Below are 20897 nucleotides of genomic sequence, written 5' to 3'. Positions count from 1 at the left end.
GCTCATGCCTCACCTGTCAACGTCGCAAGCCATCTCCTCAACGTTCTGCTAGAGAGTTGCTGCCAGCCCATCACGCCCTTTCGACTGCGTCGGCATTGATTTGTACGGGCCGCTTCCCTACACTGCAGCCGGCAACCGCTGGGCTATCGTAGCCGTTGATCATCTGACGAGATATGCAGAAACAGCTGCACTTCCATCTGCCACAGTGTCAGAAGTAGCTTCCTTTATTTTGCAGCGATTTGTTCTTCGCCACGGCGCACCTCGAGAGCTGCTCAGTGACAGAGGACGCGTTTTCTTGAGTGACGTTGTGAAAGCCTTGCTCACCAAGTGCAACATTACTCATAGAACCACCACCGCCTATCATCCCCGGACTAATGGCCTCTCTGAGCGTTTCAGTCGTACCCTTGGCGACATGCTCTCTATGTACATCTCCTCCAACCACTAAAATTGGGACCTCGTCCTTCCTTATGTCACTTACGCTTACAATACCGCAACGCAGTCTACTACTGGCTTCTCTGCTTTTTTTCTCCTCTACGGCCGTCACCCCTCTGCTACAATCGACACCATACTCCCGTATCAGCTAGACATATCAGAGTATGCACCTGCATCTCAAGCAGCCCAGCATGCGGAAGACTGTCGACAAATTGCCCGCGCATTCACGGCTAACACCCAATACTGCCATAAATCCAACCATGACAACCAACACTCGACACCGGACTTCTCGTCTGGCGCTCTTGTGTGGCTGTGGATACCTTCCAATGCTCCTGGACTGTCTTCAAAATTTCTTGCTAAATACCATGGCTCATACCGAGTTCTGGAGCGCACCTCTCCAGTTACTTATGTGGTGGAACCTGTTCCGCCGTCGCATGATCTACGTCGGCGCGGACGCGATATTGTTCACTTCCAGCGCCTTAAACCCTATTACGACCCTGCCATCTTGCTCACGCCGTAAGTCGCCAGGATGTCTCCTCTTCGTCCCGTGGGTAATTGTGAAGAGGAAGAAATGCACGAGGAACATTCCAGCCAGTGGCATCGTGATCACTGCGCGCGTTGGACCTGACTGTGTTCGCTGTCGCTGTGCCCGCCGCTGCTCTGCCCAGTCTTGCTGATCGAGTGCTGCTGATCTGCTCAATAAACCCCCATCTTACAATACGTATTCTCTGAAAATAGTTCAGACTATATATACTTCAGTCACAATTCCAGTACTGACAGCACCCGGTCAACTACCTTAGAACAGCAGGCCAATATTTTGAACGAGCAGTTTGCCAAAGTTCCGGCTCCACAGACTACATGCACACATTTCAGGAGCGCAAAGCAATAACTGAAAAACAAAAACTCCCCTTTGGAGCAGACATATATAAAGACTGCAACCAACTTATTACACTACGGGAACTAAGTAGAGTATTATCATCCTGTAAAAAAAATTTATAAGGATGATGAAGACATGTCCTAATGCGAAATTTTAGTGTAGCTCTTTAGTAGAATTTTTTTTTTTATTCACGAAGTGAAAGAGAACACGAGGCGAGAGTGGTAGCGGGGAACCAGAGAGAGTGTTTAAAGCACGCCTTTTGACCTAGTCACGCAGTTTTACAGCTCTAGCATTGCCACCAGGTGCCCGAGAGTGTGCATTCTATCCAACGCTGTGTGAAGAAAGTGATCTAGGGCGGGCAATTACCAGAGACAGCACTTGCAGAGGCACAGCATGCAGTTCATTATATTAAATGTTCCCTTTACGCAAGTTTGATAAACCAAAACAGCACTGCTATCTTTTGCATGAGGTTTTTAAGGGGATATTATGGCATTTCAGTATGAGCATTAATTTTATATGTCTGGTACCAAGCGTTTTGACTGTTGTGCTAAATCTTGAAGCTACTTTTTCGCAGAGAAAAGGCTCCAAAATATGAGTATTTGTGTACATAGATGTTGATGAAGCAAATCACGTTTAATCCTGATCATACTAAGGCACGGAAATATCTCTTGTAGTCTGAATGAGCGAGAGAGTCTAGGGTCCACAGTTATTGGAACAACTGACGTACTGGACGTACCTCATTGCCTTGAGGTATGAGATTGACTTGCAATCTCAAGCCTTTTATTTTATAAGTAAACAAAGATGGTTTGCAATAGGAAGTTCTGATTGATTTAGCGTAGCTGTCATTGATGCACGTATAACTTTAGTAAAGAAGGAATGGTATTCATGTTATTGAAGCATTATCTTTCCATAGCAGCAAAACTTGGCCTGGGTTCTGTGGGGCCTCAAAGCACTTGCGCCATTTCTTTCAGTGGGGACACCATACTACATGTCACCAGAGAGGGTTGAGCAGCAAGAGTACGACTTTCGTTCAGATGTGTGGTCAGCTGGTTGCCTTCTCTACGAGGTGAGTTGAGCTGCTCAGGGTGGCTCGTGGCACAGAGTCATAGTGTCGCTAAGTGCTACGTGAAACTTGTGACCATCATGGCATACCAGAACGAGCTTACAAGTGCCTTATCAGATGTGGGGCAGTAAGTGTTTATGTAGAGCATGAATGCTAGAAGCATTTTTCTCAGTGCTAAGTTCCTGGCAGTGGCCACAGAGTGGCTAGCTGACAAAAAGAATTTGACTCTCAAATGCATGCCTTTTTTTTTTTTTTTTTTTTTTCATTCAGGTGGCATTCTTAATGCTTACTTCTTGATAATTGCCCAACCTGTGAAGGCTCATGCGCCTGGCACAGTTAGGCAATCCAGTTCGCTGAAAAGCCTGAAAGTATAAGGGGACATGCATGCGATCCTTCCTTTTTTTTTTTTTTTTTGCCATAAAACTCCTAATAGCATTTTGTTTGAGACTCGACTGTTTGCAACAAATTTAAACAAGAATTGTGCCAACAGCAGTGAGGTGATGGTGTCACTTTGAGTGAACAAGTGAATTTCACTTTTTTGAAAGCTGGAGGGCTTGGCACATATTGAAGGCTGTTGAGGTTCCTTGAGACAAAAAGGTTTAATAACCGCAGTTCTACAGTAATGAAAAGGTGAGTGTGAGCAATTGTAATCGTGCATGGACAAGGTTAGTGAGAGTGTAAGGAGCAAAGTCTGTGCAGCTGCTGCAAAGCATGTTGCCCAAAGAGAGGCTCAGCGGCAGTGGCATCATGCACGTGGACGGCACATTGGAGAGGAGGGCTAGTCGTATGCTTTAGATTTCTTTAATGTGGTGCTATGAAATGAAAATGCCTCAACAGCTGTCGCTGAAGCTTACATTACACAGTGTTAACCGTCCCTTTTTTTTTTTTTTTTTTTTCTTTTTTTTTTTTTGCAGATGGCAGCTCTGCAGGGCCCATTTCACCATGATACCAAAAGCCTGTTCTCCCTTATTAAAAAGATAGCTGTGAGTGATTATCCGCCCCTTCCAAGCAACCTTTACTCCGACGAGGTGGGTACAGAAAACATGCTGTACTACTGGCTGCTAAAAAAAATAAGGGTAAAAAGGAGAAAAAAAAAAAAACCAAAGTGCTATGCTAGGCTCCAAGGCACTAGCATCCTGTGCAGAAGCTCTCACACACTTGCAGAAGCGTTGGTTGAGGCTTATCACATGAAGTGTGGGAGTGCTGGCTCTTGAAGGCTTTGCAAAAGCCAGCTTGGACTGGCATAAGTTGCCAAATATGTCTTGAGAGCAAATTACAGAAGTAGGGCTTAAAGTCGGGGTTGTCCCGGGGGTTTGAGATTCCCCGCCTTAAATGTATAAGAACTGCATGAATACAAAGCAGGCTGCCATTTCAGTGTTTTTGGAACATTTCTTCTCTGTTGTTCTGCAATTTCGCAGTGAGTTTTAATAAGAGCCATTAACATATTTTCTGAAACCCAGACGGAGAAAAATAATAAAGCAGGCCACCAGCTGCTTTCTCTCTATTTATCTTTTCACCTGTGCTCGAAACACTAGAGACCCTGCTTTGATGGAGCCAGACTTTGACCACTGTACAGAAAAGCATGCCCATTTTTATCCGGCGCACGTTGCACAGCCATGACTACACTGATGTCTGCATGCGCATTTGATACCTACTATACGTCTGCGTCTTACTTGTCGTTTAAATCATTTAAACTTGTTGATTGCTAAGCCAGTTTTCCCCGCACAGTGCATTTGTTACAGCAGATGTTTGCGTGTACTGTGTGACACCACAAACCCCGAGCACCCACGCTTAGCCGTGCATGACAATGCCGCATCTGGGGAAAATGGGATCCTGGTGGTTGAGCCAATGCCGAGTGTTCGGACCTTTAATGCCCCTCGGCGGAGGCAACACACCACTCTGGCCCACACTTCTCATAGACTGCTCCTCCGGCCTGACCCAACCAGGGGAAATTTGCAGTTCCTCATCTACATCTTTTACTTTCCTATCTTCTGTCTTACAACTGTCCTGTCTCCTCCTTCCTTTCCTGCCTTATCTATTTTTCCTGGCGGCTAGGGTTAACCTTGTGTGCTTAACAACCCTGCATTAAGCCATATTTGGTTATACAGTCGAACCCAGATATATCGAATTTTGGTTAAATCGAACAGTGTCCCTTGAAAATCCCACGTAAAAGTGTAGGAAAGCCGCCTCATATATCGAACTCAATTTCACTGGTTGTTCGATATATCGAACTCTGCACCACACACTGGAAAGTGTGCCTTCCCCAAAGACAATCGCATCGCCCTCGGCCATTTGCCACACGACGTTTCCGAGCCACGCATGGAAGGAATGAGAGGAGACAGTTCGGCGATGGCTGGCTAGGGCAGCGCCGCGCCCATTCCCTAAAGGCGCGCGCATCTGCAGTTATCGTTTCCCGTGCGCCAGCACGTGGCGTTTGCAAGCAATGTGCGTAAATGAACCAGAGAGAACCGGTGGGAACACGAGGGAAAAATCACGATAGAGCGAAGCGCAAGGGTGTGCCCAAAATTTTGCCGAGCTATCTCTCCCCTTCCTCTCTCCCAGCCTTCGTTCGCAGTAGCATGCACTACGCATGCACCAAGCCAGCTCAGCCCATTTTCAGACAGAACATTGGACGCTTTCTCCAGCGTGTGTTGCGAACCCTCTGCGTGCAGCGGACATAGATCTCTCTCTATCTCACTTTTTTTTTTTTTTTTTTTGCGAGAGTTGTCTATTCTTATCGTTGGGCTGTACGTATGGCGCAGAGTAAGATATGGTGGCTGCGGACGTTAAGAAGTGGCAGTTTTTCTTTTTTTGAGGGAGTCGTTTATCCTTGCATGTATGAATCAACGAAAGCACGCAGTCAGCTGTGATCATGACACCAGCTTTTAGCATTTATCGCTTGAAACAGCATTTGCAGCTATCCTGTTTTTCAATGATTTTGTGGCAGTGGATTACACCCGCCCCAAGCGTGGCGTGATAAATCGAACTAGGTTTGTGCAATCAAGCCATCACGGGCACTCTGCCAAGTTCGCTCCCCGCTACTGCAGGAGCTATCGAAAGATAAACACACCCTGACGTTATCACTGCGCAGCATCTTGGCACGCTGCCAAGAAATGAGCTGTGAATGAGACGACTGAAACGGAGTGGCGCGGGCCATCGACATGCAAGCGAAAACGCTCGCAATTTCTGCCGCGGCGACACAGAAACCTTGTTTTGAGCTGCCGCGGTGGCTTGAGCGGCGAGAGGGACGCAATTCCAACAAGTTGGAAATTTTTCGCTCTGTCGCTGCCGCTCGTCGCTGAGATCGCTCAATTGCTTGCATGTGAGCAAGCTGGCCTTAACACTTTTTTTTTTCCAAATTCTCGGGTACAAAAGTGGAGGGTGGGTTCATTATGCGAATGGGCTGATTATGCGACAAATACGGTATAATTTTTTCGCATCGTAAGTGCTGTCACAAGCCAATTTCTGTATATCGAATTATCAATATATCAAACTATCTCGCAATCTCCTTCGAGTTCAATATATCCGGGTTCGACTGTAGTCGGGATGTACACTGGCGTGGGCAGGACCTTGCAAGCTCCTGCTCACTCCCCTTGTTGGGCTCCATGGCAGGTGGCTACTACTTTGGCCAAACAAAAAACTTATTTCATGTCTCCTCCACTCTCAAATGATCGCCCAAAAAAGGGGGCGGACCAACAAAACCAGAAAGTTTTCTTGAAAATGCAAACATATTTTCATGCTTCCATGTGGTGCACAGTGAAGGCCTTCAAAAAAACAGCCGAACAAAACTTTCCTTTTGTTGGGACCAAGACTTTGACAGGAGTAATAGGTCAGGGCTACAATGTGAGAAAACTTCCTAATAGAGACCTTTTATTAGAAATCCTGCATAATGACCAGCATGAAAAACTGTCCTTATTGAAGTCCTTTGGCGAAATCCCAATGACAATTAGTCCACACTGTTCTTTGAACACTGTCCCCTGAGCTATCTCTGACGATCTCAGATGCCCGACTGAAGAGGAGCTCTTCGAGGACCTCAAAAACAAAAACATGACATATGGGTATAGAATGAAAATGAGGCATGATAAGATTCCTACAAAGCACCAAACCATGATGTTTGCATTAAACATTCTCCCCGAACCTGTCGAAATAAGGTACGTAAAACTTCAGCTCAGCAATTTTATTTCAAATCCTCGATGCTTCTTTAAGTGCCAACACTGTGGTCACGGCTCTTAGACCTGCCAGGGCCAATTGAGACGTGCAAAATGTGCTTCCCATGAACACAATTCTCATAAATGTGAAGTCGTGCCACATTTATGTGACGACTGTGAGGACAGCCATCATGCCTACTCACACACATGCCCAGTATGGAAGCAAGAAAAAAGAATTCTTACCATCAAAGTCAAAGAAAACATACCTTCCCGGGAAGCACGAAGTCGTGTTTTGTCAGAAAAACCTGCCTATTCCTTTGCGGTGCAACAGGGCACAACACAACAGCCTCTGGCCCTGCCCAGTTCATACACACTGAACCTGGAGCAGGGCCACTCAAGCCCCCACTGGCAGTGGTCAGCGCTCCGCCAACACCACAAAGACAGGTTGCAGTGACCCCAGGTCAGCCAGCCCCAAGGCCTCTTCCCACACAATAAGGCCAAACACAAACGTACCCATTCCTTCCACACTGACGTCCAATGTGTCTGAGGATGCGACGGACACAAACCAAGGTTGTCCTGTGCTGTTTACATTTGAGGGGCAGCGCAGGCCCTTGGATCAACAAAAAAAGAATGAAGCCCTAAATCAAAGGACCCAAAAACAAAACCTAGCTTTGTCCATACACTTTGTACATGATGGTTTTTATACACTGGAACTGCAGAGGACTTTTAACTAATATGAATGGCATAAAATATATATTAGCCACATGCTCACCTCTAGTCTTGTGTTTGCAAGAAACAAATTTAGGTCCCAAACATAAGCATACTCAAACACTATGCAGTCTTCCACCGTGACCGAGAGGAGGCTCTTGGGTGGTGTTGCCATCATAGTAAAAAGGGGAGCAGCAGCTCGAGAACGCACTTAAAACTCAGTTTGAAGCTGTGAAAATCACTTTACAGGCTTTTAAACCTAACTGTGTGCCAAATATACATAGAGCTACACCTTAATGTTAGTATTCACGAACTAGATCATTTAGAGCGGCTTCCAGAGCCATTTTTAATAGTTGGAGGTTTTAATGGACACTTCAGCTTGGGCAAGAAAGAAACAAAAAGTTTGGGGAATTTTTCGTAGGTATCCAACAGGACAATTTCGTAAATTTTAAAAAGGGGAGAGCCAAAGCTCGATACATCCACTACAACGCTGAAAAACTTCCTGGCAAGATCATGGGTTTGCAATAAACAGCTCAAAAACATTTTTAAGAATTTGAAACCCGCCGAGGTGGCGCAGTGGTTAGGGCGCTCGACTACTGTGCCCAAGGATGCGGGATCGTATCCCGGCCTCGAAGGCTGCTTTTCAATAAAGGCAAAAAGCTAGGCGCCTGTGTGGTGTGCAATGTCAGTACACATTAAAGAACCCCAGGTGGTCGGAAGTGGTCGAAATTTTCGAAGCCTTCCACTGGCACCTCTCATTGCCTGAGTAGCTTTGAAATGTTAAACCCCATAAACCAAATCAACCAAACCAATGTGGGAACAAGTTTGAAAACTGAATGGCAGCTACTTCTCACTGTTCCCCTTCTAAAAGCCGTGGTGTACAGAAAACTATTCAAGAACAGGCCGACATGTTAAGTTAATATTTTTCTGCAGTTTCCAGTCTGTCTCATTATACAGAATCATTTTTAAAGCACAAGAAGTCAGCTGAGACACACAGACTTCCAACAAGGGGCAGTACAAGTGAGCCCTTCAACAAACCACTTGAACTTCAAGAACTCCATACAGTGCTCTCTGCCTGTAAACAAATTACATATGGCCCTGACTAAATTCATTATCAAATGCTAGCCAATCTCTTTGAACCTTCCATAGAGGCACTTTTAAAATCTTTTAACAGTGTTTGGGTATTAGGGAAAATACCTGAATCTGGAAGACAGCAATCATCGCTCTATTTTTTTAAAACACAAAGAACCACCGTCATGTCCTAGTAGCTACAGGCCTATAGACCTCATGACCTGCCTTGCAAAATCCTTTGAAAGTATCTTGAACATTCAATTAACATTCATGCTAGAAACCCACGAGTCTCTCGATATCCATCAATGTGGTTTTAAAAGACATCTTCCGCAACTGACTATCTAGTTCGTCTTGAAAATACTATCAGAGAAGCCTGCATACACAACACTGCCTTGCTGTCTTTTTTATCTGAAGAAAGCATACGACACGACCTGGAGATTCAGCATTCTTAAAGACTTGGCCAAGCTTGGCATCAATGGAAGAATGCTGAACTGCTTAAAAGACTTCTTGTCTAACCGTTCATTAACCGTGGCTACATGGGCACACAGAAATGGTTTCAGTTTTTCTCCACAAAAAACGGTGGCCATTCTTTTCTCACTGAAACGACATTTACAGGTGGATCCTGCCCTATACCTGAATGAAATAGAATTACCTATTAAAAGTGAACATAAATTTCTGGCCTTGACATTCGACAAAAAACTAACTTTCCTGCCTCACATTAACGCTCTGAAAAAGAAAGCCTGCCAACCTCTGTATATATGCTAAATGTCCTTTGACACAAATTCTGAGGTTCTGATAGAACATGTCTTTTACAAATTTACCGTTCTGTCGTGCACTCATGTTTAGGCTATGCTGCATAGTGTATGGATCTACCAGGCTGTCTTACTTAAATATACTGGACTCCATACACAATCTAGGCTTCGCATTTCAGCTGGTGCATGCAGGACGTCATCCGTAAGCAGCTTGTATGTAGTAACCAATGAACTATAAGTCACAAACAGAAGCGTGCTGATGTGTTCATACATTCTAAAAATCCGTTCACTGCCAAACCATATCTGTTACCCAATAGTTACAAAGTTCCCATCTCGAACACTGTTTTCCAACAAACTTCAAGCAACAACACCACTTCTTCTCTGCTTTGAAAAGAAATGTCAAGATTTAACCTTAATGAACTTGTTAGTACCTAATATCACCCGAAAACCTGATCCACTCCCAACTTGGTACTGTCTGCCGTCTGTACGTAACTTCACATTAGGGCAACTTCATAAAAAAACAAACACCTCATTAACCAATATTGTAGGAATATTCACAACCAAATAAAAAGTGCATAGATAATGCGACATTTTATACAGACTGTTCAAAATCTGCACGGTACATGGAAGCGCAGTGGCTGTAAGCAGTTGGAATAAAACAGTATGGCTACCACAGTGCGCATCCATTTTCTCTGGTGAGAGTTACACAGTCCTTATAGCTTTAGAAAAAAATTAAGAATGAGAACAAGAGAAGGGTGCCATTTGCACTGATTGTTTGAGCATTCTAACTGTGTATAATCATGGAAATGCAGGTAAACCACTTATTAGCAACATCATACACAACATAAAAGAGCCGCAGCCTAGGGACACGCTGTAAAGGTTTACTGGGCTCCGAGTCTCATAGGAATCAGTGGAATTGAATAAGCTGATATACAGTAATCTTTCATAATGAAATCGCTTTATTCGAAATATCACTTTATTCGAAATATCTTCCGGTCCTGACCCTAACGCATTCATTTCAAGACTCATTACTCGAAGTGCATGAAGAGCTTGACCCGTTTACAGTGAAGTGGTGAGTGGAAGCATCGCCGAGCGGCAGCGACGCTTTTGCGCATACAGCGGCAACCGTATCAGGCAACAATCCCTGGATATGTGTCACGCGATGACGACGCCAACGCCTGTCGTTGCCGCTGGCGCACACCGCACGGAGCGACTGTACTCTGCGACAGAGAGGCGCGTTTTCCGCGTTGCTCTGTTACCGCCGCCTCATTGTTCGGTCAGGGGGAGTACAGCTGCACTATACACTAAACAGCATGACGTACGATAAAACACTGATGAAATTGTAACGCATTGTGTTTAAAAAAAAAAAGGGTCACAGCGGTGCGCTACTACACGATGCAGACATGCACTGCAAGCAGTGACTTTCTCTTTCTCCTTTAGAAAATTACCATTACTAAGCCACGCTAGCTTTTTTTTTCCTCTGCTATCCTACCAAGCTTTTACTGAATTGTTTCGATGCACTCGTATGCATGGATCAGACGAAGTGAGCATCTGCAGGTCCTTCGCACAAGCTGGACTACAGAAACAACACAAAAAAAAAAAAAAAAAGTTCAGAGCAGAAGTTAGTACCCTTGCCTTTTGCAATTGGCTGCCTCACGAGCTGCTTTCAGGCGATACGCGAAGTTTTCTAAAAACCCAGAACTTGAGCGACAGCAATGCCTTGGCAGCCCTCAGCCCACCGTGCGACGTCGCCGCGAATTGTCACCAGTCGGAATCGTATCGCTGCTGTCCCCCGTGATAGAATCTACACAAAAATAGTGTTTTTTTGATGCTTTGCGATACTAGAAAGCCGTGTCCTCTTGGATGCTGAAATGGCCTAAAGACCGCGGACAGACTTTTGCCGTAGCATACCATGGGGTGCATTTGGTGAGCAAAGTTTTACCGCTCTAAAGAGCACTTCTCGCACTAGCACAAAAGAAAGTGTCCATCCTTAGCTTTGTTGCTCGTTTGAAGACTGAAATCGTCTGATAGCATTCTGAAAACAGGAAGGATTCTAGCCTCGCCTTGCCTTGGCAATGCCTTGGCAGCCCTCAGCCCACCGTGCGACGTCGCCGCGAATTGTCACCAGTCGGAATCGTATCGCTGCTGTCCCCCGGGATAGAATCTACACAAAAATGATGTTTTTCTGATGCTTTGCGATGCTAGAAAGCCGTGTCCTCTTGGATGCTGAAATGGCCTAAAGACCGCGGACAGACTTTTGCCGTAGCATACCATGGGGTGCGTTTGGTGAGCAAAGTTTTACCGCTCTAAAGAGCAGTTCTGGCGCTAGCACAAAAGAAAGTGTCCGTCCTTAGCTTTGTTGCTTTTTTGAAGGCGGAAATCGTCTGATAGCATTCTGAAAACAGGAAGGATTCTAGCCTCGCGCGCGGCGAGGCAACAGCATTTGTGGCGCTACCCAACATCCCGCACCCCCCCCCCCCCCCCCCCCCCTTTTCCAAAGCGGCTTCGCCTCCCCTTCCTGAGATAGGCATCTGCGCATACGCCTCTACTCTCCATCCTCTCTTTCCTCTTCACCCGCCCCCCTCCCTGCATCCACTTCTCTCTCCCCTCCTCACTCGCTCTCCACTGTCTGTGAGCCGTTTGAATGTTAGCCCTCGCTTCCGCGCTGCCGGTTTTGAGTGACGTCGCAGCTCCTCCTTCCTCCCGAAGCCTTCCCGTGCCTCATGCTTCTTGGAACTCCGGTCGCCTTTCTTCCGTTTGCACACGTGAAGCCCGCCGTTGCAACCGTAGTCATCACCAGCGTGCTATGATGAGAACAGCGAGATGGCCTGAAAACATGACCACATTTTGAAGCTTTTGTTTCGCCCATCGCTTTCACTTTGGCACCGACGGCGCATGCATTTGGATCCGTGCAGCAGGCCATGTGATTGCTTGTTATTCATAGGGCTTCGTTAGCCTTGTCTCGCGGGTGCTTTTGTGGTCTAATATTGTAGTTTTGGTCGAGTGGTTACTTATATCGAATTACCGCTTATAACGAATTTTTCTGCTGTCCCGCTGATTTCGTTATAACGAGGGATTACTGTAGTATGCGCTGCATAAGCCCAACGTATAGAAATTAAGGAAGTCCACATTCCCTATATAGAAGCAGTCTAGGCTGAGAGAGAAATGGCTGTGAATGGAATAATGAGGCAGTATAAGTGGGAATATTGAGGAAAATAATAAGCTACACCTAGTGAAACCTGTCATAACTGAATGGAAGTAATGCACACATCAAGAACGCTTCATTGAAGTCATTTTATGTCGCCTCTGTACACACCTTACACATGGTCTTATTCTTAAGGAGGAGACACCAACATGCGAGCTTTGCAGAGAAACGATCACAATAATTCATATTTTATTTTCCTGCTCAAAGAACAACTAAGAAAAAAGTATTTTCCACTATTCTGAATAAATACCTCTTCTCCCTAGTTTACTCATCGGAAGCAATGCACTTGTGAATATATCATGCGTTTAACTGTATTTTATTGATTTGCTGCACAGAACTACCTACCATGCATTTGATGCATGATAGCGTTAGTTGATTGTGTGCCATAAAACAACACACAAGAAAAGCTAAGCCAGTTTTAAAACTGAACAAAAAATGATGCCTCCGTCTGGCTGAGTTCATCTAAATGACTTTGGGAAGTCTCCAAGCAGTTTCTTTTTGTATTTATTGTGTGCTTGTCTTCCAAATGTCCCAGCACTGACTGCGAGGAGCTGCTGCTGGAGTGAATGCTACAGTGTGCCTGTATCTTTCTTTTTTTTTCTGTTATGCCAGCTGCGTGCCCTGGTTTCGGTCTGCCTGGATCCCAACCCCATGAAACGCCGAGACATGAGCTACGCTTTTACCGTGGCTACCCAAATGTATGAGCGCTTTGTGCGAGCAGCTGTATGCAGGGCACAGATTCCTCGCTCGACCTGATGTGATCTCAACTGGCAGCACCAGCAACAGCAGCATAGCTTTCTTGTCATGCACATTTGGCTTCTGGCGTAGGCCAGTGAACACGTTAGCACATTAGATGTGGAATTTGTTGGCGAAGTACCGGAGAGGGTACAGTGCGGGATGGGATGAGGGGGCGAAACCTCGAGCCAACCAACTAGTAGTTGCGAAGCCCTTCCCTATTGATGGTGCTATCTAGGTGTCCTCGCATAATGTTTGAAATATTTTTGCAAAAGAGTGATGGTGAAAATTCAGCGGTGCTCAGTAAAAAAACTAAAGACGAGCACGCTTAGTCCAGTCCTCCTATTCCTAACAGGAGGCCTGGAAGCCAAATGGGATAATGTAGGACCTGACACATGTACAAGAGCCACTGTGTACACCTGTGTGTTTGTCTTCACTTTATCCTCTCTAGCCTCTGGCAGACCCATGTGTATGCAGAGCCAATTAGCTCAACAGAGCACATTAATAATCTCAAGTTTTCAGTAAGTCTTGTCCCATTGTATGAACATTGGAAGCAGACTGAGCCACCACCACCCTTCCCCACCTTCAGTTTTACTTTCTTTAATGCCATTTATTGCCTCGGGGCATTAAGGGGTTTCTTGAGCAGGAAAAAAGTGAAATGAATCAAAAAGGTTTGCCGTTCTAATGAAGTCTAGGGAGGAGCAATGGCGTGGTCCCTGCATCCAAGCAGTATATGTGACAGTTCTGATATCCACCCTTACCATCGGAAAGGCTCAGTAGTGGTGTGAAGCTAATGAAATTCATTTGCACTTGTTGATTGTTGCACAGTTGTAAAATTTGCACATATGAAGGCGCATTGCCAGGTTTGGAGGCCCAAGCTGCCATTGAAATGGGGACCTAATTGAGATGGCAGGTGCGTGGCACTCGTCATTATAGAGCATGACAACAAATCCCAGACAACAGGAAATACTCAAGAATATATTGCCTTCATATTCATTGCATTTATAAGGCAGCAAAATGTAGCTGACTGACAGCAACAGTTTTAGTGCACTTGCAACACTTCCTATATTGCAGTTGCTTTAATTGCCTGCTGTGGCATTTGGTTGTAACTTTCATTACACTGATTGAATGAAAGATCATGTAAGCTGCTATGATGCTTGGCTGCATGTTTTTCTAGTGCATTTAATATATATTAAGGCAAGTCATATTGAAGAGGCCTTTTAGCAGTTTGTGTATTTTTTGAATATGTTTTTGTTGTGTGTGGATATGTATTATTTTTTATACTTTTACAAGGTTGTACCTGCCTGAGCAAGTCACGAAAGCATGTACAACTGTTCAGCAGCTTTCTGTTGACTGTTGCATTACAGCGCATATTTTATGAAAGATTTTGAATAAAGCATTTTACACAAGTAGGGCTTCAAAGTGTTGACTGTTTTTGAGCATTTGTCCGAGTAGTGCAGTAGTTTGAAAAGCAAAGTACAATAGTAGTTATTTGCAATATGGGGAAATTTTAAATTCTCTTGGGACCTTCTTTAAACTCTTTGATGATTTTGAATAATCTCTTAAGATTGCAAGTAGAATGACATAACCGAGTACAGCAAAGTAAGGCTGAAAATTAGCAGTGCTGCTTCCTACTTGTAGCATCCAAGTTTATAGCATCCAAGCCAGCTATGTGAAAATTTGAGTCCATTCTTCACCCGTCAGGAGTGGGGTTCTCAGTAATTTTAGTCTTGGGGTGCCCCAGCAATCAAAAATGCCAAGGGACTCTACACATTCTGACTTCCATGCCTTCCTGTGCAACTTGCATGCAGAAAATATGGAGACACAGGAAACATTCATGCATAATTAATAACAGTGCATATGGAACATTCCAATGAATGCAATGAGTTTAATACCAAAACAAAATGGGTGAAGGTAAAATCTAGGTTCAGGGATGCATTGAACTGAGTGCTCTGGGAATGCCAAAAATGTACTCGGAGCACAGTTTGAGAACCCCTGCCATAGTATTGCGACAGAGACAATGGGTTCAGTGTCTGTTCTCGAGGTGGTGAGACAAGTAGTTCTGCAAGCTAAGAGCAGGTTCCAGAGTTTGCTTTTTTTTTTAAAACGTCCTGTGTAGTTAAGGGACATGAGCAGTGTATGTATTGCACAATGATCTAAATTTCCTTTGTGGAATAGTGTTGTGTGCTTTTGTTTATTTCTGTCTGCCTGTGCAACCAGCTGCACATTTGAATTTTATTCACTGCAAGGATGACCCCACGTGCAAAATGCACAGTAGCTTTAGTAGTAGAAGATGCGATGAGGCTTCCGTGCCGAAGTTCACAATTGCAATGGCTGTGAAAATTGAACATGCTTTGAGTTGAGGGCATTACACAGTGAAACCTCGTTATAACGAACAGTTAGAAAATCGGAAAATAGTTCGCTCTATCCATAATTCGTAATATAAAATTTCGTAGAAAATACACGCAAGAGCAGCGATATTCATGAAGGCACAGCAACTCTGAGGGTGCCTACATGGGTCGCGTCCATTTATTTACGCGCAAAGAACTGCGTTATCGCGGCCTGCGTTTTTGTGTTTATCGCGTTCCGTATCACGCAGTGTTGTCAATTTAGCTACTTTGTAGCTAGATTTAGCTACTTTTGGACTCAACTAGCTACCAAGAAAGGTAGTTTAGCTACGAGTAGCTGTTTTAGCTCTTTTCTTCAAAATCTAGCTACAAATCTAGCTATTTTGGTGAAATCTAGCTTAAATCTGGCTACATTTCGGAAAATTACTATTCTGGCGTGAAAAATCTTCCCACAGACGCTACACATCATGATACACATGATGAAACTGACGTCAGGCACGTAGCGTCATCTGGTAGTTTTTAAACAAGACGCAAACCAGACAAAGATATCTTGCGAGAAAGAAGGAAACACTTGAAAAGAGAGAGGAGGATGCAATACAAGGCGCCACTTAAAGGGTGTTGGTATGCCTCACCGCCTCTGCCTCCATGAGAAGCTTCCTTCATGTCCGCCTCAATGGGAAAAAGAAAAAAATAGCTCACAAAGTAAAGAGGCGAGGTGATGCGGCTGATGCGGCTGCGCAGCTTCTGACGGGTGTCGCCTATCGCGCAGCGCTGGGGCTCCGATGAGCATCGAAGTCGTGCTCGCGGTACACTATTGTGCATGTGTGTACGCATTCCTATTATTTAAACTCTTAACGTTCTTTGCACGGCTACCATAAGGCGCCTGGAATCGACTGTCTGATTCGACTCTCTCTGCGAATCATGCGCGGTCAGCACCGAGCGGATAAGAGGCCAAGAGGCCCGCCGTTCCGAGTTACGCCGAGTCGCGGACTGAAGATATCGCCTGGGCCACGGCCGCTCGCCGTGCCTGGACAGTCATTACACCTTTCATAGCTCTCCGTTCATAGGCTTCTGTGTACGTGCAAAGATAAACGACCGTTCTTTACATGTTTACAGAGCAGTGATGCATCCGCACCTCGTCTTTTCTTAGCGCGCAAGCCTTAACGCTTTGCAAAATCGTCAGCCTAAATTATTGGAATCGAAACCTGAGCACATTCATCATTCGTTATTCGTTAGTTAGCACTTGTCATGCGTAGTCGCCTGCAGGAAACCATATCTTGATAGCTGTGTTTAATTTTTACAATAATAGAGCTGCCTATAAATGCGTTATATATGCAAAATATAAAATAAAATTTCTTAAGAAAAAATCTAGCTACTTTTAGCTCCTTGCTTGATTTTTTCGCTACTTTTAGCTACTTTCACGCTGCCATCTAGCTACTTTTGCTCACCGACATTTGGCAACACTGGTATCACGCACTGTTCCACAGTTTGCACTCAACAAGGGCAAACCCACTGCTCTCAATAGCACTGCAGTGGCGGCGCAGTAAATCCAATGCAGCAAGCGCTTCTTGTGAAGTCTGAATGTTCTCATCGTCCGCAGGGTCAGCCTGAGCTTCGTCTGCGGGATGTTCAGAAACTTCCACAGCGATTTCGGCGTCCGTCAGTACAGCCGTGGTCGCCGCGATGTCGTCTCCGCCTACATAGTCCTCAACAGTCATAGTTGCGGGCATGTCACCAACAAAACACGCGAAAAATCGTTCCAGGCTCATCGAGCTCGCGGAGCTCTGCTTCTGCTTCGTCGGGATCGTACCCATCGTCACTTGATGCACGGGCCTCCGCTGGAACAACTGCGCGCCGAAAGTAGTTGGCAATCGTTTCGCCTTTCACGCTGTCCGATGCCGCTTCAATGCTCTCAGCGAGTCGATCTTCAAGTCCTGCTTCATAAGAAGCTTCACGAGAAGAGTGTCAGTCTCCTCTTGTAAACTGCCTTGAAGGCCCTGATTTTATCTTGAGCTTGGTCTTTAACGTCAGTGCTGCTCTTTTTTTCACGTTCACCGCCATCACAGCACTACGTTGACGCGCACCACACTCGACGCCGCGAACTAAAAACATAGAGAAAGAAATTGGTAAAGAGCGGACACTCCCATAGGGCCCAGGGCCCAGCGGCCCATTTGACTGCAGTGCACCAAGCGGCCGGCGGCAACTACTTCCGACCTTGCTGAAAGGCGCGCGATTTGAATGTTAGCATGCGCTGCGCCCTTCCCTGCCCTTCATAGACTTAGAACACTGGACACAGACCCTCCTATCGGATGTGGAAAAGGCCACTAAGGAACTAGTACATGACTTAGGCGTAAATACGGTTGACAGCCGACTTACGCACATGTGGGAGGCAAGGCAGAGCCTAGAAAAAAGATGGCTTAAGCAAAAATATAACAAAAAGCTTAGAAACAGGATCGTCACACTCACGAAAGAAATTCAACACCACGCCGCAGAACTAGCTAGACAGCAGTGGAACCATGTCTGTGAAAATGTGAATGGCAATCTAGGTACGAGGGAGACGTGGAATCTTCTGCGGCATCTCCTTGATCCGGAATCCAACAAAGCTACCACTCAAAAGGAAATCACCAAAATTTTAAACATAGACCCAGGCACGGATCAAGATATTATATAGACACGCTACAGCAGAAATACTTCTGCACAACCCGTGAGATGAAGTCCCTGCCCGATTATAACGGAGAGCCTAACTCCATCCTGGATGCTGACATAACAATGGCGGAAATAAGAGCAGCCCTCTTTAAGGTACGTACAACATCCGCCCCAGGAGAGGACGGCATTAGCAATAAGACACTCAGAAATCTAGACGACGCTTCTATCACAGCCCTCGCGGACTTTTCGAACGAGTGTTGGAGGGAGGGAAAACTCCCAGCGTCTTGGAAACATGCCATCGTTAAATTCATCCCAAAACCTGGCAAGAAGCTCGCGCTCGAAAACCTCGGACCTATTTCGCTTACTTCTTGCATAGGAAAACTGATAGAGCACGTCATACTAGACAGACTCCAGTCCCACATGCAAAAAGAGAATTTATATCCAAACACTATGGTCGGCTTTAGACCACATTTATCAACACAAGATACGATGCTAAGACTAGCAGACGAAGTCCTATCTCATGAGCAAGAAAGGAGTACCAGGGCAATCCTAGCCCTAGATTTAACCAAAGCCTTTGATAATGTTAAACACAAAGCAATCCTAGAATCTCTTTCACTGCTGAATGTAGGCGCAAGAACGTTTAACTACATCAAGGACTTCCTCTCCGATAGGACGGCTAAAATTCAAATTGGCACTATCAAATCCGACACCTTCACTTTAGGAAATAGAGGAACTCCGCAAGGATCGGTCCTCTCCCCCTTTTTATTCAATATAACCCTAATCAAAATGGCACACGAACTCGCAAGAATCCCAGACCTAGAACACTCTTTGTACGCGGACGATATATTTGGACCACCAAGGAGAGTATTGGCACGATACAAGATACGCTACAACAAGCGGTAGACGTAGTCGTAGAGGAGGTGCAAGCCGCGGGTCTCACGTGTTCCCCCCAGAAATCTGAATTACTCATTCTACACCCAAAGTGTCAAAGAAAGAATAAAGCGCCTGCGATCAAAATCTACGCGGAAGGTGCAGCCATCCAAGAAGTGGAAACACTAAGAATCTTGGGAATGCTCATACAGTCAAACCAAAAAAACGACACACTAATTAAGAAACTGAAAAACACAGTCAACCAAATTTCCCTCCTCCTCAGACGAATCGCGAATAGGCGTGGAGGAGTTAAAGAAGCTGAGACCAGGAAACTAGTAGAAGCCTTCGTTCTTATCAGAGTTTACTCTACACCATACGTCACCCTCACAGTTAGAGAAAGAGACGACCTGGATTCACTAATTAGGCAGTCCTATAAAATTGCGCTTAACCTCCCTCGCAATACCCCAAATGAAACACTACTAAAGTTAGGAATTCATAACACCTTAGCGGAAATGATGGAAGCACACCTCACCGCACAATACGAACAATTATCAAGCACTGAAACGGGACGTTTCATCCTAAAAAAAACGAAGTGTCTAAAGGTACGTCCGACGTATCCATTCGATTCTCGTAAAGATACGGCGGACGTCGATATACAGGCTCATGGCTATATGCACGTCGAACGCGGCCACATTCCGCTTGCTACGCGTGAATGGATCTCATCCTCTATGATATCAGCTAGCCGCGACTCTCGATGAGGTGCTACGAAGAGTGCATCCGTTCTAACATAGATCACGGTCTTCACTTAGGGTTGTGTACGGCAAACATCGCTGTCAACCACATAGCTGCAGGCGATATGCTACGTACTGCACCAGCTCCACCAGCTGGCATCGAGATACGCACATTCACGAGCAGCTTTCGCTTCGCACTAAACTATCACCTCGATCTGCCCGTAATGCGAGCGAGCTATTCCTAGCATTTACGCTGTCTTAGGTCCTGCATCGACCTCCGAAGATCTAGCGCCAGCACAACACACACACACCTCGCCGTGCAGCTGGACATTCGGCAGTCCAAAGTATGTATGTGAAATGGCATCATGCTCGTTCCTCACATGCAGACCGAGGAAACAGGATGTTTTTAGCTAAATTCTTCGTTTAAATTCTACCTCAGAGCCGTGGCAGAAGACATGCCGAATCTACTAGAGGCCTGCACATCGACTCGTCGAGGCGAAGACCTACTGCACCGCACCGCAAGAGTGCACAACCGGAAAGCCGGAAGCGTGAATGATCCGAATTCCCTGTGAACAGCAATGTTCTTTGGTATATAGGGGAAGACTAGACTAAAGTACTTAGGCTGCATCTTTTTCTTGTCGTTGAAGTTTGCGTACATTACGTAGTTTAAACCCCCGCATGCTCGAGGTTAGCGTGTCCCGACTGAACGGCCGCGCAGCTTTGAAACGATCGGGATCGATATGCCTAATGCTGCCATGCACCAAGAACAAGGTTTAATGTATTTATTTTGTGTGTAATGACTAAAATGTTCTTTAGGATGTAGCTTGTTTAGGAACATTTTAGGAAACCAAAAATGCAGGAAATTTGCACGTCTCTCCTAGGATCATGCTGGGATGGAAAGGGATCTGTTGCAAATTGTACAAAATGTTTCCTCTTTTCTCGACTCTGGCGCACGTGTAAGATATGGTTTATTGTTAGTTCATCTCCACACTCCTTGCATATTGGTTTGTCCTCTTTCATAAGTATGAAGCTGTGTGTGAGGTTTGGGTATGTGTTTTGTGAAGATGACCTAAAATGTCCTCCATGTTGTGTTTTTGATTACTGCATGATTTCCTTCCTTAATGACAGGTTTGACAAGTATAGTTTGTAGTTTATTTCAATGTTTCAAAAATCCTGCCATTTCACTCTCACTTTTCTTTGTACAAGCTTCTTGGTATTTTCATGCAGCATATTCACCCTCTGTAATTTAGCATTGCGTCAAGGTAACCTGGTTATTTCTTTTCATCACCTTTCAAGACTACTGTCCCGATT

General features: G+C 45.2%; 1 protein-coding gene across 1 annotated transcript in view; it reads left to right on the top strand.

The window, feature by feature from the left end:
• LOC146183875 (serine/threonine-protein kinase Nek7-like) overlaps positions 1–14406 on the top strand; it is an 80926-nt gene extending 66520 nt beyond the window's left edge. Inside the window, exons 6-8 of the mRNA XM_084609210.1 lie at positions 2281–2375; positions 3287–3400; positions 12869–14406. Coding sequence (XP_084465336.1) covers positions 2281–2375; positions 3287–3400; positions 12869–13012 — 353 coding nt within the window. The 3' untranslated portion in view covers positions 13013–14406. The remainder of the gene's footprint in view (positions 1–2280; positions 2376–3286; positions 3401–12868) is intronic.
• The last annotated feature ends 6491 nt before the right edge of the window (positions 14407–20897 follow it).

This window comes from Amblyomma maculatum, chromosome 7, assembly GCF_055883805.1.
Source record: "Amblyomma maculatum isolate TAMU_Amacu chromosome 7, ASM5588380v1, whole genome shotgun sequence".
Lineage (NCBI taxonomy): Eukaryota > Metazoa > Arthropoda > Arachnida > Ixodida > Ixodidae > Amblyomma > Amblyomma maculatum.
Note: the sequence above shows the minus strand (reverse complement) of the source record. Positions and strands in the feature narration are given on the sequence as shown.